Source organism: Equus przewalskii, chromosome 1 (genome assembly GCF_037783145.1).
Source record: "Equus przewalskii isolate Varuska chromosome 1, EquPr2, whole genome shotgun sequence".
NCBI classification, from domain to species: Eukaryota; Metazoa; Chordata; class Mammalia; order Perissodactyla; family Equidae; genus Equus; species Equus przewalskii.
The window spans coordinates 172,962,945-172,983,370 of NC_091831.1; the positions used below are offsets into that span (position 1 = coordinate 172,962,945).

Below are 20,426 nucleotides of genomic sequence, written 5' to 3' on the forward strand. Positions count from 1 at the left end.
GCCTTTTTTGATAAACAGACAATCTTAATTTTAAGGAAATCCAATATGTCAATGTCATATAATTAGTGTTTTATGTATCCTTTTTAAGAAATCTTTGCCCATCCCAAAGTCAGTAAGATATTCTCTCTTGTTTCCTTTTAGAAAGCTTGATTGCTTTAATTCTGCTTTTTCATCTATGATCTAGCTCAGATTAATTTTTCAGTATGATATGAAGTAGGAATTGAGCGTAATTTTTTTCTGTATGGATATCCAGTTGACCCTGCATCACTTACTGAAAAGACCAGCTTTTCCTCACTGCAGTGGATCATCTGCCATAAATCAGGTGTGTACGTGTGTGTTTGTATATGCATGGGGGTGTGTGTGTGTGGCAGGGTCTGTTTCTGGACTCTTTATCCCATTGGTCTCTTTCTGTATTTTTACACCACTATCACATTGTCTCAAATACTTGGCTTCATAGAAATAAAGGCATGTGGACTGGGAAGGAAGAAGTAAAAATGTCTTTATTAGCAAATAACATAATCCTATATGGAGGAAATCTTGAAGCCTATATAACAAAATGAGCAGAACTTATAAGAAAATTTAGTGAGGTTTAAGATTGAAAGTCCACATATAAAAATCAACTGTATTTCTCTATATAGCAAAGAACATTAGAAAAATGAAGTAATACATTTACAGCAGCATCAAAAAACATTAAATACTTGGGGTAAGCTTTATAAAATATGTGCAAGCCCTTTATCTTCCAAACTATAAAACATTGCTGACAGAAATCAAAGAAGACAGATAAATTAAGAGGTGTACCATGTTCATGGACTGGATGGTGAAAGTTTTAATTTTTTCTTAATTCATCTATGTTCATCAAAATTCCAGCATGCTCTTTAAGAGATATTTACAAGCCCATCCCAATATTTATATGGAAGTGCTCAGGGCCTAAGCAAGTAATATTTAAAAAGAATAACAAAGTTGTAGGACTTACGCTACCTAATTTCAAGACTTACTGCAAAGCTCAGGTATTGAAGGCAGTTTGGTATTAGTGAAAGGATAGACATGAACACAAGAAGAGTCCAAACATAGACCCACACGTATATAGTAACTGATTTTCAGTATAGGTGCCAAGGTAACTCAACTGAGAAAAGGTAGTCTTTTCAACAAATTATGCTGGAATAACTATGTATCTGAATGGGAAAAAGTGAACCTTGACCCTTGCCTCATGATCATATACAAAATTTGAAATGAATGATTGACCTTAATGTAAAGCCTAAAACTATAAAACATAGGAGGAAACATAAAAGAAAATTACTGTGACCTTAGGGTTGATAAATGTTTCTTAGAACACAAAGAATACTAATCTCAAAAGAAAAAAAGAGGATAAATTAGACTTCATTAAAATAAAAATATTTCATCAAATAATACCATTAACTAAATGAATAGACAAGCCCAGACTGGAAGAAAATATTTACAATACGTATATCTGGCAGAGGACTTGTTTTCAGAATATATGAAGAACTCTTACCACTTGGTAATCGGACAAGCAACTTAATAAAAAAGATGGGCAAAAGAGATGAACAAGCCCTTCACACAAGAAGATCTGTGAATGGCCAGTAAGCATTTGACAAGATGCATATCATCATTCAACAGGTTATGCAAATTCAAATCATGAGATACTACTGCATATACAAAAAAATGATTAAAAAGAATGAAATGTCATGGGGATGTAATGTTTAGCATGGTGATTATAGTTAATAACACTGGATTGTATATTTGGAAGTTGAGAAGAGTTCTTAAGAGTTCTCATCACAAGAGAAACAATTTTATAACTATGGTGATGAATCAGATCTTAACTAGACTTATTGTGGTGCTCATTTCACAATATGTACAAATATGGAATCATATTGTACACCTGGAACTAATGTAATTTTATGTCAGTTATATCTCAATAAAAAAACTGATAAAGCAAAAATACATTCTCTGTTTTGTCTGTTCCAGGTTGTAGTATATTAGCTACAATGAATAGTAAAAGATGTATATACATTTATATATTTATATGTATAAAAAGACGGTCCATAGCAAGTGTTAGTGTGACTGTGGAGCATCTGGAATTCTCAGATGGCTAACAGATGTGTGAAATGGTGCAACCACTTTAGGAAACAATTTGACAGTTTCTTATAAAGTTAATATGATCCAGAAATTCCATTCTGGATATTTCTCCAACAGAATTGAAAACATATCTGCAGAAAGCGTTGTACCAGTGCATTCATTACTGTTTTATTCATAATAGCCAACAACTATAAACAACACAAATATCCATTAACAGATGAATGGAGGACCAAATTGCAGTGTGTTCTTAAAATACAATGAAATATTATTGCGCAATAGAAGGAAACAAACTACTGTTTTTTACAGCAACGTGAGTGAATCTCAACAGCTTTGTGCTAAATCAAAGACTTCAGATACAAAAGAGTATTGTCAGGGGTTCTGCTGAGCTGGAGAGAGCTGATCGGCCAGATGTCAGAGTAGCAGAAATGAAATTAACAGTCAAGCCTTTAATCGCTTACTATGATAGTGTAAGCAAGAGGGTAAACTGGAGAAAACACCGTTATTCCATTTTTTCCCGTGGAATGATGCACCTGGTTGGGGGTCGGGTGGATCAGCACAAACATGGAGGTCATCTCACTGCTTAGGGAGCCCTGAACTGAAAGCTCTTGCAGTTTTATGGACCCACGTTTGGGGGGTGGGGTGCAGGGAGGAGGAGAGAGTGAATGTCTAGGAATGGAAAAGGACTGTCATTGAGTCGGAGTGGAGAAGTGGCCCCCCTCCCCCACCCTTTAAGGAGGTCTCTTGAGGGGGCTCCAGATAAAGAGACTTCTGAAGGGCTAGGACTGCAGATAAGCCCAAGAGCATGGCCAGCCAGGGCAGCCTGAGTCCTTGACAGCAGCTCCGTCTAGAGACTGCAGTGCGTTGGTTGTACAAAGTCTTGTGTAGGGAGGGAGGCAGCTCCCTCCTGTGAGGCCTGCCAGGTAAAGCCTCGGCAATTGCCTATGTTTGGGTCTGAAAAATTACACATAGGTTTTTGTCCAGGAGCTGAACTCCTCAAGTATACATTGTATGAGCCCATTTCTAGAGAACTCTAGAAGTAGAATCCAGTTTATGCAGTAAAGGAACACAGCTTAGCGGTTGCCTGGGATTGGGGAGTGGGGTAGACTTATTGCAAAGGGCCTCGAGGCAGCTTTTTACCCGGAGTCTTTGTTATACAAACTCATCAAATGTACGCTTAAAATGGATGCATTTTTACATGATGTAAATTATATCTTGACGTTGTTTTTAAAAGTCAAGAAAATAAAAAATGATTTAGTTGAATCATAAGTGTACTAGTGAACATATTAGTGTTTACTGCAACTTACAATTTTTAACTGTAAGTAGTGTAAATACAAAATGTGGAATTATATGGGTTGGATCACATTATGTTGTTTGCGTGACTTTATTCAAGCAGCTGAAAAGAAAGTGACAGTGTAAAGAATCATGATTACTATCTGAAATTTGTTTTTTAATTAAAATAATCTATTTATATTTGTATTTGTATGTTATAAAACTTTATCATATATTGGCATGAAGCAATAAAACTCTTGTATCTTAAAAAGTATTTTTCAGTTTTTTTATTGTAGAAAAATATACATAACGTAAAATTTACCATTTTAACCACTTGTGAGTGTATAGTTCAGTGGCATTAAGTACATTCACATTGTTGTACAACCATCACCACTATCCATTTCCAGAATGTTTTATTTGTCTTTTTCTTAAAGAGTCAAATTTCTATAAGATTTGTTATGAAATCTTTGAATTCTTTTGAAATGTCCCTCCATCTTTCTATATAGCATGCTTATATTACTGCTTCTTGATGCCCCCGCCCCAGTTTTATAATTCGTTGACTTTCTGCTGTCAAAGATGCAGAAGATGGATATCAGTCATGTCATAGGAAGGAAAAACAACAACTGTAGGTATTTCAAGTAGAAAGGGCCTTTGTATAGGGGATTAACAGCTTACAAAATTATTCCAAGTGCTGGGAGAGATGTCAGGGACTATTTCTAGACCATGGTTCGGGGTCATGATATTGTTGCAATCTAGAGGTCAGAAAGCTGTTATTGCTGCCACCACAAGTGACTGTCATGTCCAGGAGGCTCGTGCTAGACATTAGACTGCAGAGTCCTTGTCACCAGAAACACTTGTGTCTGTCTGACCTTACATGCTGATAGCAGACAGATGACCTCTGCCTTGCTTTCTTCTTCTGTATCTTGCTGGACTACATGTACTTGGTAGAACCCTTTTTACATTCAGACCAGAGACTGAGAAATGTGATTTTTAGCTGTTCACCTCTTCCAAATAGAAAGAAGAGTGAAAGGTGGGAGAAAGTAGCTACAAGGATATAGGTCTCTTTGACGCCTCTGCTCTCAGTACACACGAACATATTCTGTTTTCGCATCCTTCCAGTATTGTTATATGGTAATGTTGTTTACACAAATATATACTGTTTGTGTTGTTCTGGTTCTTTAGATGCTGTTCACAACTAATACATGTAGTATGTTTTGATTATTTTCCCTTCCCCCTCCCCTGCGCAGCTTTTTGCTATCTTACTTATTTTGTTGCTTAAATTTTTGTTTATTTACTATTGAATCAACACCAAATTCTTTGTCGTTTATTTGAATCTCTTCTCAAACTCTTCTTTCTTGAACAAATTACTCCTGAAGTTTCCTTAATGCCGTCAACTTGGAACGATCTCCCTCTGTGTCTGGTGTATAGCTATTACATGCCAGACACAGATGGACCTCTTCTGTGGTAGACCTGTTTACCAACTAGGGTCTTCTCTTTAGTGGTTTACTCCCTTCTTTCAGTGGAGCGCATTCTCTGCCAGCTTCCTGAGAAAGAAGGTAGGGATGGGGGAAGGTGAGTTTTTTTTTGTCATATTTGTTTCTGTATAAAGAAAGAAATACTTTATAGAATATTGCTAATATGTATTTTTCCTATGCTCTGAGTGCTGTCATATGCTCCTAGCCAGTGAGAACTAAGACTGCAGACTGTTCTGTATGCTCTCCACCTGTGAGTGTGGCTTTGCATTCTGCCATTTGACTTTTGGCAAACAGTTTTGACTAAGTTTGTGACAGGAGATGTGCAAGTGATAGTGATGGACTATAGGAAATAAAGAAATAGTGCATACTGGATGTTAACATGCTGTTATGTTGGTGACTCCCTGTGCCTTCATGTAAAGGTTGGGGAAACAGAGGCTGAAGACCTGCAGGCTTAGCGTTGTCAAACGTCTCTTGACGTTATGAAGGGTATCAAATGCATCGCTCTGATTTGTGGATAACAAAACAATGTGGATATGCCATAATTTCAGGGAATTTGAAGAAAATGAGAGATCATTACAAGAATGATGCTGGGAATGCATCTCCATAGGAATTATGTGGTGTCGCTACTGTGTAACTCTAATTCAGTTACTTTTTTCCAGGGAAACATTTTCTATACCAGAGTAAATTATTTTGCTTTTCCTTTCTTTTTTCTGTTCACCCCTTCTCTAACCATTATTAGACAAATGTTAGAGCTTTTTATTTATCTCCTGTGTTTCTTAACTTCTTTTTCATATTTTCCTGTTACTCTGTGCTGCATTCTGAGGAATTTCCTCCCTTCTGCGTCTATGTCATTAATTCTTTTTTCCGTTGTTCTCTAGTCTTTTCTTCATCTGTAGAGTTTCAACTTCAGTGAACGTACTTCTGATTTTTATGGTTTCTACTTGGTTATTTTTTATATCTATGCTTACTTAATAATTGCCTGCTCTTTTTTTTTTTTTTTTTTGAGGAAGATTAGCCCTGAGCTAACTACTGCCAGTCCTCCTCTTTTTTGCTGAGGAAGCCTGGCCCTGAGCTAACATCTGTGCCCACCTTCCTCTGCTTTATACATGGGACGCCTACCACAGCATGGCGTGCCAAGCAGTGCCATGTCTGCACCCGGGATCCGAACCAGCGAACCCTGGGCCACCAAGAAGCAGAACGTGTGAACTTAACCGCTGCGCCACCGGGCCGGCCCCTGCCTGCTTGTATTGATTGATTGTATTGCTTTATTCGGCAATTTAAAAATTATACCTATTTTCAAGATTGCTTTAACTCATTCAGGTATGAATCCCTACCTCTCTTTTTTGTGTCTGTAATATTTTTCCTTACATCAGATTCTTTCGTATGTCTTATAGTTTTTTATGGCTATGAGCTTATTTTCAGAAGAAATTATCTTGAAAAGGAATGTGGGTCATGACCTACTTTTTTTTTTCCTTTTAAAATTTCTAGCTGGACTGTGTGGTCTGAGGTTGCTAACCAGTTTTACGTTAGGTGATTGTCTCTAGTACAAAATTGGATTCCTTGCCCACCGTTGCAAAGGCTTTTGGTTTTGGTCTTGGGTAGTTAACTTTTCCACCTAATTCATTGGGTGCCTTATGTCTGGCTAAGAAGTTGAGCAGGTGGTTGGTGATGATCTCATTGCTGTTTAACGAAGGAAGAGTCTGCGTAGTTGAACTCTAACCTTTAAGGCTGTTGGGTCTCCACATTCTCATGGACTGCCTGGCTTCAAGTCCCGCTCTCTAACTGTGACGGTTTGATTTTGACACCTGAATGTTTCCCTCCCTTTTGAGCTTATCTGTGTTTTACAAAATATATTTTAAAGTATTTCAGTCAGTATTTCAAAGTTTGGAATGGTAGGTATCAGGAGGCAATTCAGCAAATGCTTAATTCTTTCAGGCAAAATGAGATTTGAGTTTGCAGTTTCTCAAAATAGTCAAAAAAGAATCAAACTGAATGCAGGACCTGGCGTGTGGCAAATTATCATTTTGCGTTAGTGAAAGATTATAGGCATACTTATTTCTTTCATTGATATGAAGCTATTATCTATTGAAATAATTTTATTTTAAACAGTATAATCAAATATAAACTTTACCTGAATTTGTTCGTTCAAGTGTAGATTAACACATAGTACATGGTTCAAGGTGTTGAAAATTTGAGACATGCTGATATAGTCGTTGTCACTATTTCTGCTTATGATTCTTCTGCATAAGTCACCATTTTTGTTAAAGGATATTATTGTGCGTATACAAAGAAATATAACTGTTCTACAAATGGGAAACGTTCCCAGAAATGAATATAAATGTTTTTTGAAATAAAATTAGGGAATATTTCAGGTTCGTGTAGTTATGATTCCCACAAATGATAAACTTGGTTACTTACGTTGCAAGTCAGATCAGTAACTAACTAGGCTGTTGCTTCAGGGTGCAGCAGGTGGCCTCTAAGCAGCTTGGTGAGGAAAATGTTTGCTAAAGGTGACAGAATGTACCTACCCTGTTTCCCATATGCACTAGATCATTGGTAACATAAGGTCTTAGCTTCCGGAAGTTGTTAAATTTAAGGTCAGGGAGTAATTCCAAAGCATTTCAATAAATAAAGTACATTTCCCTCAGCTGATAATATTTCCTTTTTGATTCCTGCATGCTAAGACAAAATTTGTAGGCTTTTTTCTAGATGACATGCAGTGTAGAATCCATGTGAGGTGTGTGTGTTTATGTATTTGTGAAAGATGTTGCACAGTATTAGTTGCATGATATATCGTGTGTGTGTATATCAGGCATGAGATTGATTGCGTTTTGATAACATTCTAATATGAAATGGAATACTTCTTGCTGGTTCTGTAAAAGATTATCTGATGACTTTTGCTAGAAAGTAAATAATGCTGTATATTCTCTTTTATTTTACAATATGTATTTTAAACTGCTTATTATGGAAAATTGCAAACGTCCAAGAGTAGAGAAACAGCATAATGAACCCCTGTGTACACATTACCCAGCTTCACCAATTATTTATCCTTCATGGCTCGTGTTAATCTTGTTTCATCTACACCCCAATGTCCTGCCTGCTTTGTGAATCCTGCTCCCCTCTCCCTGCCATCTCTACCCACCACTGCCACCCAGGATGACATATTAATTAGTGTTACGTACTCCCACTAGGAGGCTTAGAATGTGTGATTGCTGTTTTGTAGTAGTTTTAATATTTATGACAGCGTAAGATTCAGTTTTCGGTTTCTCTTCATTTTCTTCACAGTTTATAAAAGGTTTTCTTACACAATTAGTATAAAATGTCAAGTTATTCATAAAGCCTTTTGGCAGTAGTTGTGGTTGTATTGTATAAGTCAACACATCAAAGAGATGCAATTTTCTTGGAAGAAGTAAAATTCTTATCTTTTAAAATGAAAGATCATCAGTGTTTTTTGGAAAATGTCTTAAAAAATTAACAGCACACATTGCTTAATTTATTTAATACTTTGGAACACTGTACAATTGTATTACTATTAATTTTATAAGTAATATTTTCAATTCAGTGGGTTTGCCATTTGAGGATTTTTTTTAAAAAAATGTGTTTTCTGAAACATATTTTTAGTGAACATATAATTCTAGATCCTAAGAAAGCCTTTATAGTATGATGAAGAAAAGAGCTAGTACAATACTTATATATAATTTATAGTTGAAACTATCTTATAATTTTAAATGCAAGAAGAATAAAAGTGTTTATTGAAGGAAATGTCCATGTAGTTTGGCTTCTTATCTTTTTCCTTTTTCTACTATGTTTTTATTTTACATTAACTATGGAATATTTATTTTAGGACTACATTCTGATTACATACTTTTCATTAATGAAAACGTTTATTAAGAATGACTCTTAAGAAATACATGAGCTTTTTATAGTTCCTCAGGGAAGTGAAGCTGATGGCTGTTATTTTCTTGAAATTGAACAAAAAAATTAGAGCTGTAAGCCTACCATTTATTTTACCCTCTTTAAAGATTTTGTTTCTAGTAATTGTGTTTTGCAACCTAGAAGTTATCTTTTAAAAGGCAGAAGCATAGTTTGCACGCAGCACTGTCCATTGGGAATGATCAGGTTCTGTAAATTTAGCAAATTGCATAAATCAACATTGTATTAATTATACAGTGTATGAATTGCTATTAATTGTCCAAAAAGCAAAAGTGTTGTTATTAGAGTATATTGATTCTCATATATATGCCTCTATTTGTTAATATCTCTGTTAGTACTTATTGTTAAACTATATAAGCTATAGAGAATTATTAAATGGCTTTTTGATAAAATCTGTTAGTAAGCAATATGATGTATGATGAATTAATTAAGACCTTATTATTTTTACTTTATTATAGAACAACATTTTCTGATAGCTGTAGTTTTATTTGATTTCAAGTGACTGCTCATTCTAGTTTCCATTATAGATCAATTTAACTTGCTCTAATACTTTTTACCTTTGATTTGCCAACAACTTCCATTAGTTGTGTGGAAATTCAAGCCTTTGTGTGAAGGAGCGTGTCATTGCATCAGAACTTGGCACCTGCGTGAATCTTAAGAAAACAGGCTGTTTGTTCCCTAGAGAAACTATTCTATAAGCTGACTTTGTTTTTATATTCTGTTCTGTGCTAGATTAAGTGATTTAGTTTAGTTTGACCTAGGGCAAAACGTTTCAGGATATTTTAGAAAATCCTGTATCTGATGAACTCTCTGAAAATAATGCTAGCTTTAAAGTTTTGGTTTTAAAAATTTTTATCAGTAGGCTATGCAATGCCTTACCCATTCTCAAAGTGTCATTTGCAACAGGCACTGAAAACTATTGCAGTGTTCCAAGTGCTATATTATTTTGCCCTCCAAGTTTTGAAAACATGAAAGCCATATATACACATGTAAGTGTGTGTGTGTGTGTGTGTGTGTGTGTGAGTGTGAGGAAGATTGGCCTTGAGCTAACATCTCTTGCCAATCTTCCTCTTTTTGCTTAAAGAAGATTGTCACTGAGCTAACATCTGTGCCATCTTCTTTTATTTTATGTGGGATGCTGCCACAGTGTGGCTTGCCAGGTGGAGCTAAATCGGCGCCTGGGATCCGAACCCATTAACCCTGGGCCGCCGAAGTGGAGCACACGAACTTAACCACTATGCCACTGGGCCGGCCCCATGACAGTCATATGTTTTAAACACCATATATTTATTTCCTCTTAATTTAATGTCCTTCTGTGACCTTCAGTGATGGGAAGTAGTTCAACTTTTTTGATAGTAATTTCTTGATCACTAAAGCATATAACACAGGGGAACTATCTGTGACAAACATACAGTAGTCATAATATAGAACAATTTAATGTTTATTAGAAACTTTTTAAGTTTTAGAATCTTGAACACTAAGACTATTGTAAATAGTCCCTAATTGAACAAAGAAATCTGATTATTTTAAGAAATATTTGCTTAATTCTCAGGAAACTCTTTTATTCATTTTAAGCCTTGCTATTCCAAAAGATTTCTATCATATATTAATTTGCACTTTTCACTCTACTTAAATTAAGTAAGCAAGCAAACAACCATAACAAAGTATAGATATGAAAGGTTAATTAGGCAAGAATAGTTTTCTCAAAGTCTCAAGGCAGTCATCAAGGTTCGTTCCTTTCTAATCATTTTGGATTGCTCAGACGTAACGTGGCTTCCTTCAAAGTTTGCTGTCCGATTTCAATATTATTAATTAATAGTTATTAGGTTAAAAATAGCACATATACATGGTTTAAAAAATCAAATTATACAGATAGATATAAAATGAAATAAAAATACTTCTTTCCCTTGCTTCTCTCTCCCCACCTCAACTCTTAGGCCCTTTCTTCAGAGTAACCACGGGTAGTAGTTTCCTGTGTGTCCTTCTAGAGACAAATCATATAGATTTGCTCTATGGTTGTACTGCATTTTATTTACTAGTTTTCTATTGATGAACGTTTGTGTTAGGTCTGTTTTTCTACTAGTTATCCATCCATTCATCCACCTGTCTGCCCATCAAAAATATACTGAGTACTTACTGTTTGTCAGACACCCTTCTGAGGATCAGATAAAGGAGAAGATCCAGGGCCTTGCTTACATGTAACTTGTATATACATAATTGGCTGAGATATATCAAAAACAATGAAATGAGACCTAAATAAATGAGTTTCATGAAGGCAGCAGCATATAAAGGATGTGATGAGAGAGGAGTTTCTACCTTAGATAGGAAGGCCAGGCAAAACGTTTTTGAAGAGATGACTTTTGAGCAAGCCCTAATGATGAGAAAAATGGTTTAGAGAGCTAGAGAAGAGGAGTCTAGGCAGAGGGAATAGTAAGGATAGAAGTTCTGAGGCAGGAATAAGCTTGGTGAAGCCAAGGAACAGAAAGAAGTCCATGACTCGAGCGTATCTTCTCTTACACAGGAGTACTGCTTCAGTGAGTATCCGTGTGCATACAAACATGTTTTAGATAATTTTCTAAATACTTTTAGTGGTGGAACTGAGGAGTCAAATGGAATATGCATTTTAAATTTTGATAGCTGTGGTGTGGGGCCACCCTTATCCCTTATCCTTTCTCCCTAAACCACTTCTCGCTTCCCCTGGCTCTGAGGAACCGGAGTTGTCTGGAGCCTGGTAGGGAGTGGGCTGTGGTGTGAGAAACGTGAGTGAAAGGAATTCTTTTTGAGAGAGAATGTGCCAGGGACTGTGAATGTTTGAGAGACTTTTGTCTAATAATATAAAAATCCAGCTGTAGAACGTATGCGTATATTGTATATGTTGACTTATGCGATAAAGTATTTGGCTCTCAGAAATATACTGCTCTCCTTTGGCCTTTTAATGAAACCATTTGAATGCAGAAATTATCAACATTTCTCAGTCTAGGAAATGCAAAATTTGGAGTTTTTTGGAGTCATACTTGGGTATGAGGCAGTGTTATGAATGATTTCTAGTTTGACACTATTGGATTCAGTTTACACAAATTTCTGATTTAACTAAGGAGGGATTAGGGAAAAAAATGCGATTAACCAAAGTCAGCCAAAAACCTTTGCCATAATGTGCAAGGTAAGAAGGGCATCTTCTATTTAAAATAAGGTTTAAAAAATCTTGGATGTTGTTGCATTGGCATATGAAATCCCATTTTTTAATGTCTCTCTATCAAAAAGCCATTGTTTAATTTTAAAGGATGAATGTCAGAATTACTTATAGTTTTTTAGGCAGATTAGAAAATTTAGACTGGTCAAAGAACAAATTTTCTTTCATAAAGTGTTTTAGTGCTGAATAAATAAGGAGAGTCAAGTGAGGTTTGAGAACATAGAGATGTTTGTTTAAATTTTTTCCATCTACGTTTTTTGATAAGGTGAAGTTAGGAAATTTTGGCAGATCTATTTAGATTCCCGTGTAACTATAGAGAGAAGGGGGCATACGTTTTCCTAGTTATTATGTATTTTTCCTTTCTTCTACATAATAAGACTCACTTCCTTTGAGAATTAAAAACAACTTGGGAGGAGTGAGTTTAGGAATCGGTGATGGAGAAGAATTTAATTGAACAGATACTAATATAGTATGTTCTGTCCATTATAGTAAAGATTTTGTTTTTCTTTTTTAACATGGGTAATTCTTTCCAGCACAACTTATAAACAAACTTTAGTTGGAAATCAATTTTATTTTGCTACTTGGACCTGGTATACATTAGTAATGATAAAGCAATTAACTTATGTTTTGTCTATGATGTACTAAATTAGCATTTTGATTAAGAAGTCTACTTTATCTGATGTCTACTATAAAATCATCCCACTAGTTTTAACTTGAATATATAATTTTTGATTGAAACAATTTTGATTGATATCAAATCTTTAAAGTGAGTCTAAGGAAAGGAATCAGTATTTTATTGGTCTTAATCCTTTGTCCTAAAATGAATAGAAGTGCAAAATGTGTTGCATGTTTACTGAAATCTCCTATCCTTATTACAATATGTAGATATATGTTATAATCATTTGAATCATTAGAACATCTAATTTTTGCTTGACAATATGCAAATGTGCCATTAAATCTGTTTTTTAAGATTTTTCCAGTTTAATGTCTGAATCCAAATTCATAAAGAGTTGGAAAAATGAGATGTCTGAGCTATAGGATTCACAGGGATTTCATATGAAGCCTATTTAATCAGGATAACACTGTTATTAATATTCATAATGTCAGCTGGAACACAAATGACAGACTATGGGGCCTAAAAATTTTACTTGGTGAATTTATTAAAAGTAGCTTAAAAAATTAATGGAATTTAAGTAAAGTTGGTGAATATGAAAATCTTGTGTTAGCAGAAAAAAAATCTCTATTAGAACTTTTTTTAAGACCATTTTGCATTGATGTCTTTTGACAGATTTCATTGGTACTTAAAGAAGAAAGATGCATGAATGGTCATTTAAGAGGATTTAAACACATTGGCACATTAATTTTTACATGAATAATAAGTACTTTCCAGAAGCAATTAACTTACAGTGTACAAGGTATGAATTGAAAAATAAGACTGTGACATCAAGGGCAAAGCAAATGTGCTGTACATTTTAAACTTAGTGGCAGGACTTTTTAATATTTTGATTTATTTTATTTTTATAGTTTGCAGAAGATATGACTTAGAATATGGTTATTTTAATGCATTTGAAAGCATGTTAGAAGGGCGATAATGCTCCTTCACTCCCCCAAAGTGTTGATAGTGTTAAACATTATCCTCTGCAAGTATCGTTGGCATTTATCGGAGATTTAAACATTTGTTGTGCTTTTGGTAATATTTGAGACTGTGCTCAATTTTGAAGAAAGTCAAAGGGATAATTCTGATTGGGTTTAGTTGCTTCAAATACATATGTGTTAACACAGACTTACTGATTATAGCACAATTTAAATGTATAATAAATAAGCTTCTGAAGGTTTAGTTAAGAACCATCTGAGTAGGATACAGGTCAGTTTGTTCTGAATTTTAGCCTAAGGAAGTAAGAAGTTAGCAATGGCTTAAGTAAAATCAGGTTGCATTTTATTTTCTGTACTATCTGTTACTCTTTATGTTTTAAAATGTGCTTATAATGACATTCTATCAGTGCTCTAGTTTTTATTTTTAAAGTTCACTAAAAACAGTTACTTTCAGACCATTATGTATAGTCACAGTAATACTGAGTATTTTGTTTTACGCTTTCCAGAGATTATTTTTCTTGCAAATTTTTAGGACTTAGAATAGCATAGTTTAGTTATTTGCTGTAACAGTCCAGTTAGGGTTTACCTGTGCGAGAATATAGGCATTGGCCTGGTGTTCCAGGGGGTACTCTCAGTTTCACCTACAGTCTGTCAGCGTCATATATGAATGGTTTAGTTTCATTAAACCATATGAGAATTGCATGGTGGGTTTTGGGACTCATATTCATATTGATCGGAAAAAGCATTAATTACCAGGGTGTGTAGAAATTATCACATGTAAGCCATATATTAAAATTTTTTGTATAAGGAATAAAATAAAATTGATAGATTGGTTCTTGTTATTTTTTCTAGTGGCTTTTTAAAAGTTAGGTTTTGGGGGCGTTTTTTGTTGTTTTCTCCTCTGAGATATTCACTCACATGCCCGGGAGAGGGCAGCATTTTACTGTGTCAGGCTCGTGGAAGAATTAGCCCTGTTAGACTGTCAGTGTTTCTTGTAATTACTCCCAGTATATTTGTTGCTTGCTTATGAATTAACTTGCATTTATGGAACTAAATCATTCCAATCATTTAATTACACCTGAGGAGCTGAACTATAATTGCTTGCTTCCAACTAGGATCTGATATGGCTTGAGCCGTATTAATTTGGTGTTTACTTTTCTGAGTGCTAAAAGCATTAAAATGATTGTGCAATGGGATTACATTTTACTAATTGCTGGCATTCATTAGCTGGGTAAATGATGAGGAAGAGTGATTGTATATTGCAGAGGGATAAAATTATGGTTTTAAATACTATATTACTAAGCACATTAAGACCTGTAAGACATGTTTTAAAATACTCCAGAGGTTATTAAAGACTGTATTTTCTACATGTCTTGCTATATGAATCTCTTATTAAAAGACTGCAATTATTATTAACCTTTTTGGGCAATATGTAGGGAAATGGCTTCATTGACTAGAACATATTTCTTTGATATTAATAACTTCCTATATTTTCAGCTAATCCAAAAGTAAATGAGGAACTTAGAAAAAGATTGCCAACTCCAGATCAACATATTTAGAGAAAATTGGAAAAGGAGAAGCTGACTACAGCTTTATTTGAGGACTTTTTAAAGAACGCAGAGTTCTAGCTGTGAGGTAAATCTAATTTTATTCTTCTTAAAAGCATGCCAAAAAAAAACTTGCATACCTTTTATCATGTTTATTGTGAAAACAAATGCAAGAAAGAAATAGCAATAATTCCATAAGTTAATGCTAGTCTTTATGTTTAAAAAAATTAGAATAGCTTTCTTAAATTACTTTTACAAGTGTAAAATGTTTTATGTGAAAATATACGTTATAAATTCAAATCAATAAACTTTAAGTTTTTTGATATAAAGTTTATGACAAATAGAGTAAAAATTTTATTTTTCTTAAATTGTTGAAGTTATAGTTGGAGAAGACTTAAGTTAAATAAATTAAATGGTTCTCCAGCCAAAGGAGCAAAAATGTCTAGAAAGCTTAACTTAAACTGTATTTACTAAAATATAAATGTGAAGGAAAAAAGCTTTTTCTGAGAAAAAAAGATTTAATTTTACCTGTTGAAATACGTGGTTAATTGTCTCATTGTAAACATTTTAGAAAACCATTTATCCTGTAAATTCTCTGTTAAACAAAGGTAAGGTTTAGGTGTGTTCTGATGCATTGTTTTAAGTTTATTTATCTAGAGTTTGCTTTATTTTAGCTTCAAATCTTGGAGGAAAAACCAGAGACTTTGCCAGAGCAAACAAGAACAGAAGTACCAATGGAGGACCGGTCAGACGGCAAGGACTTTTCAGGTATCGATACCAAACCCAGGTGTTGTGCTAGTTCCACGCACTGAATGAAGTGTGTTTGTTCTGTCCAACATAGTAGACAGAGGCGGACAAGCACACACAGAAGGAGGCACACACAGAGAGGCCCCCATACTGCCAAAGAGACACAAAGAAAGACACACAGAGGAAGAGATCTTGAAAGAGGAAGCGGGAAACAGACTGGGAGAGAGAAAGAAACACACATAGACACAAAGTGGTAGAGAGAGGAGATAGAGAGAATGAGAGAGAGATACATACAGAGCAGTCCACTCAGAGAAAGAAACAAACGGAAAGAGAGCTACAGACACAGGAAGGGAGATGCTGTACTCAAAGAGGGAGACACAGACACACATATGGAGGCACACATAGAGAGAAAGACACACATGTATAGACATACACAGAAAGATACACACATCAGTACTCAGAGAAATACCAGAGTAAGAAAAACACAGCAAGAAAGAGAGAGAGACATACAGTGAGAGAGACAGGGGAAAAAGAGAGACAGAGAGAGAGAGGCACAGGCATACACCCAGACACACTCAGAAAAGAGACACACAGTGAAAGATATACACGTATACAGAGAGAGACACACACACACACTGAGAGGGAGACATATGGATACAGAGATACATGGAGAGACACGTGCACACCAAAAGACACACCCACAGAGAGAGGGAGTCACAGGGGACCAGAGAGTCAGAGCGGCACAGACATGCAGGGATGTGCAGATGCAGACAGAGAAAGATGCTCCCAGACAGACAGAGAGCCATGAAGACAGTCAGAGACAAGGGGGGAGAGAGAGAAAAAGAGAAAAAGATACACACAGATATGCACAGGTGGAGGGGGGGAAAGTCAGAGAACAGTTTGAAAGACTAAGACCACCTCAAAGGGGGAGAGAGAGAGAGAGAGAGATGAGACATGGATGGATGGATGGATGGATAGATCCTTGAGAGAGAGAGGATAGAGAGCTAGATAGAGCGCATCCATCCATAGAGCAAGTAGAAGGAGCCAAATGGAAAGAGGTTTAAAAATGTTAGGTTTTAAGTGGAGGTCTCTTGCAGTAAAATGTTGCAAATCTGGAATCCTTAGGAAATGAATCATTCTGAGTATAGTAGTGCATTTAGTTGGCTTAAACTTTTTGTACACTGTTTTTATTTCCTCTAAATTTTATAATTTTAAAAATAGGATTATTACCAAAACATTGCACACATCTCTCCCTGTTTTGATTCCCTCTACCCCAGTGGGGCTCCTTTTTTGCCGTATGTCAACCACACTGTTACATTTTTCAGAAGGTTAAAGGCCATTTTGGGGGACTGTTCTATCATCATTGTACTAAAGAAGTTAATAGCTATGCATTCTTTTGGGGTATAAAAAAATGCTATGCTTTCTGAGTATACCTTTTTTTTGATTTCTGTATTTGTTTTTGATTTCCATATTGTTACAAATTTTCTTGCAGTTTTTGTCCACTGTTAGCAACCTTTCTCTGCTTATTTGTGACTCTAGGCTGCTTGTTAAGAGTTTAGAATCCAAGTAACTGATTGAATTGTGTACAAAGTAGTAGCAAGTAATATCTGAGTAAGATAAGTAAAGATTTTTAATGCAAAGTTAATAGTTTTAGTGAATGGACTTTGTGACACTTTGATCCACTGTCTTTATATTCAAGTTTGTGGTAAGTAGGTATTGGTCTGAAGCTGGGAACTAACTTGTAGCTTTTTTAACTCATATATGCAAATAAGCAAACAAACATTCTTTTGAAGAGCTCAGAGCAGTTTTATTCAATTTATGTACAAAATAAGACAAGAGGAAGTAAATAATGATGCCCCTGTTGCTTATGTTCCCTATTCAGAGGTCACATTCACTGTGAAAGTCATGTTATTCAAATTATGGAGAAAAGGATCTTTAAGGAGCCAAAAGAATTATTTTTAGTATCCAAAGCGCTAGAGGCTGTGGAGGAAATACTTCTCAAAAATGTAAAATAACCAGGAAAGATGTTAAGGAAGGGAAGCTGCTGAAGCTCTAGGACGCTTACGGAAAGGAAGGTTTCAGGGCTAATGACATAGATGCATAAATAGTTTGCAGGAGGCACAGACCACAATAGACGTGACTGAAACATCATTAAGAAAATTTGCATTTTTACAGGCATTTTTTTGACATTGGAAATAGGACTAAGACATTCTTTTATATAGAAGGCCTGTTAATGAAACATTATTAAGAAATAAAATTAAACAGGTAAATGTAGTCTCTTTTGGGTTTTGTGATAAGTGATATGTTTAAACAGTAAAATCTCACATGCTGTCTGCCGGATGTCCTGGTTCATGGGATTTATCAGAGTACATTTTGCTTTAAAGCTCTCTCTGGCACTAGTGTTCAGAGTCTGCTCTAATAAATAATTATTTTATTTAATATTATTTTACTTATTTAAGAAATTGAGCTAATTAAAACTTGTATTACACAGATAGGCTTTTGCATTGTCTTACACATTCCATCATAAAGAAGCTGATGTGGCTTCTTGTTTCCTGGCTTTATTGTAGAAAGACTGCTGAAGTATTTGAAGTCAAAGAGTTGATGACATATATAATGAAACAGATACAACCATTTACATTTTTCTTTGTTTTTGTCATTATAGACAGTTTGGAACATGTGAAGCTAAGGTTGGTAGGTGGAAAGGGTGAAGACATTTACAAACTGTGTCCAGGGTTCTTTAAGTAGTTAAAAAACAACCCTGAATGAATGAAATGTTTAAGTTGATGCAAGCAATATGTGAGAGAATAAACGCGTGTTGCCAAGTGGGCATTGATAACATCCTCTGCTTCTTGAGAAGTAAAAGGTGTTTTGCCCTTTTGTGAAAACTTTCTGTTTTTCAAGGTTCTTTTTTTTTCTGATTGTTAAGAAAAAAGTGAAATGTCATAATCAAAGGACATTTGTTGAGTCAGCCCTTGGAAAGAATGAGTTGTTGTGTTATTGGTTGTTCGGCCCTTTTTAGCATTTGCTTATTATTTGCTTCATTATGTAAGAAAAAAAGGCATGGAGGTCAGAAATCTCTCCTGAGTAATTATTTGGAATAGTATGGTAAATTTCTGGATATTTCTTATATTAAATTTTGGTGATTTTTATTAAATTAGCAGAAAGGGTTTAGTTGTTTTACAGTGCACAACAGTCGGCTGGAAGTAGTTTATGTATTACTTATGAATAACTGTGTCCCCCGTGACTCGACATACCTACAGTAATGTAAGGAAAAATGAAGTCTGGATGCCAGTTAAATAGAGAAGATACTGAAACTTACTTAAATTTAGAACCTTTAGGGGTCAGTGTTCCCTAAGAAAGGTTAAAAAAGGTTACTGTGCCTACCCCAATTAAATATTGTCTGCTATCTTTTAAATATTTCTTACCAATTGAAGGTTAGAAATGCTAAGAATTACAGAGCTTGAAGAGGCTTTAGACAAAAAACTTTCAATTTCATGAATTTCTTCAGTATTATTTTTAGGTTTGTTATTTTAGGAGATTGTAATTAATATGTATTTTATACACAGAGTAGTTATTTTCTTGTATGTATTATCTCAATTTGGATATGAATCATACGTTTTTAAACCATTTTCTTTTAAGCGTAAAAAGTGAGCATGGTTTGAAACTTGAGATGAAAAAGCACTTCTAGAACTGCTGATGTTACGGGGTCCTTACGTGGTGCAATTTCTTGGAGGCTAGCAAATATATAAAAAATCTTTTCATGCTGGATTTAAGTAAAAAGCAGCTGTCTTCTTTATTTTAGAATTGGACTAGCAATTCTCTTTTTGTAGCCATGATTCTTATGGTTTTTCTACGAACAAAACAATTATTTGGGACTGAAACCTAGCAAAAGGTAACTTGTAGGTGGTTTGTTGGTTTCTTATTGAGTCAGAATACTATTTATTATTGCTTGGCATTTGGAACCTGTCTGCCACCATCAACCTCTTTCATTATTAGTTCATTTCTCTTTCTCTCTTTTTACAAAGTATGTATTCTTTTTACCTTTGTCCATCTGTTGTTCTGTAATTGGATTATATGTAAAACTACTGCATGATTTGCAAGCATTTTGTAAGAGTAGACATCTATTAGAAACACTATAGAAAAACATTTATGATGCTTTTAAAATGTCTTTGATCACTATGACTAAAATATAATTGTAGAATATCGTATCATTTTCATAAGCTATTTTATGTTTAAAGCATAGAGGAAGGAAATGGCAAGTTGCATAGAATGGACATCCATTTCTACCAGCAAGATGGCTGGTAGAAAAAAAAAAGATTCCTTAAGCATTATCATCAGACACTTCTGGAAATTCAAGGTTTTGAAACTAGCTAGATAATTAATCATTCTGTGTTAAATTACAGGACTTGAATTGTATTTAATAATTGGCTTTCTAGTAAGTAATGTTATATTTTCCCTAAATAAGAAGTGCGGTTTGGTGTTTTGTTTCTTTTAAAGCAGAAGGTAAATTGCACTGGAGAACCAGTGCATTTAATAATTTCAATAAAATTTTTTGGTAGGAAGAACACAGGTTTTTGG

At 34.8% G+C, this 20,426-nt stretch overlaps 1 protein-coding gene across 27 annotated transcripts in view; it reads left to right on the forward strand.

Annotated features, from left to right (window-relative positions):
* MIPOL1 (mirror-image polydactyly 1) overlaps positions 1–20,426 on the forward strand; it is a 302,383-nt gene that overhangs the window by 40,615 nt on the left and 241,342 nt on the right. For 10 of the 27 annotated variants that reach the window (XM_070629153.1, XM_070629266.1, XM_070629241.1 and 7 more), the window contains 2 exons: positions 15,052–15,189; positions 15,776–15,869. In XM_070629153.1, the coding sequence (XP_070485254.1) occupies positions 15,836–15,869 (34 nt within the window). In that variant the 5' untranslated portion in view covers positions 15,052–15,189; positions 15,776–15,835. Of the gene's footprint in view, positions 1–5,844; positions 6,159–13,249; positions 13,377–15,051; positions 15,190–15,775; positions 15,870–20,426 lie in introns of all 27 variants that reach the window. The other 17 variants (XM_070629157.1, XM_070629250.1, XM_070629054.1 and 14 more) reach the window with 5 other exon arrangements.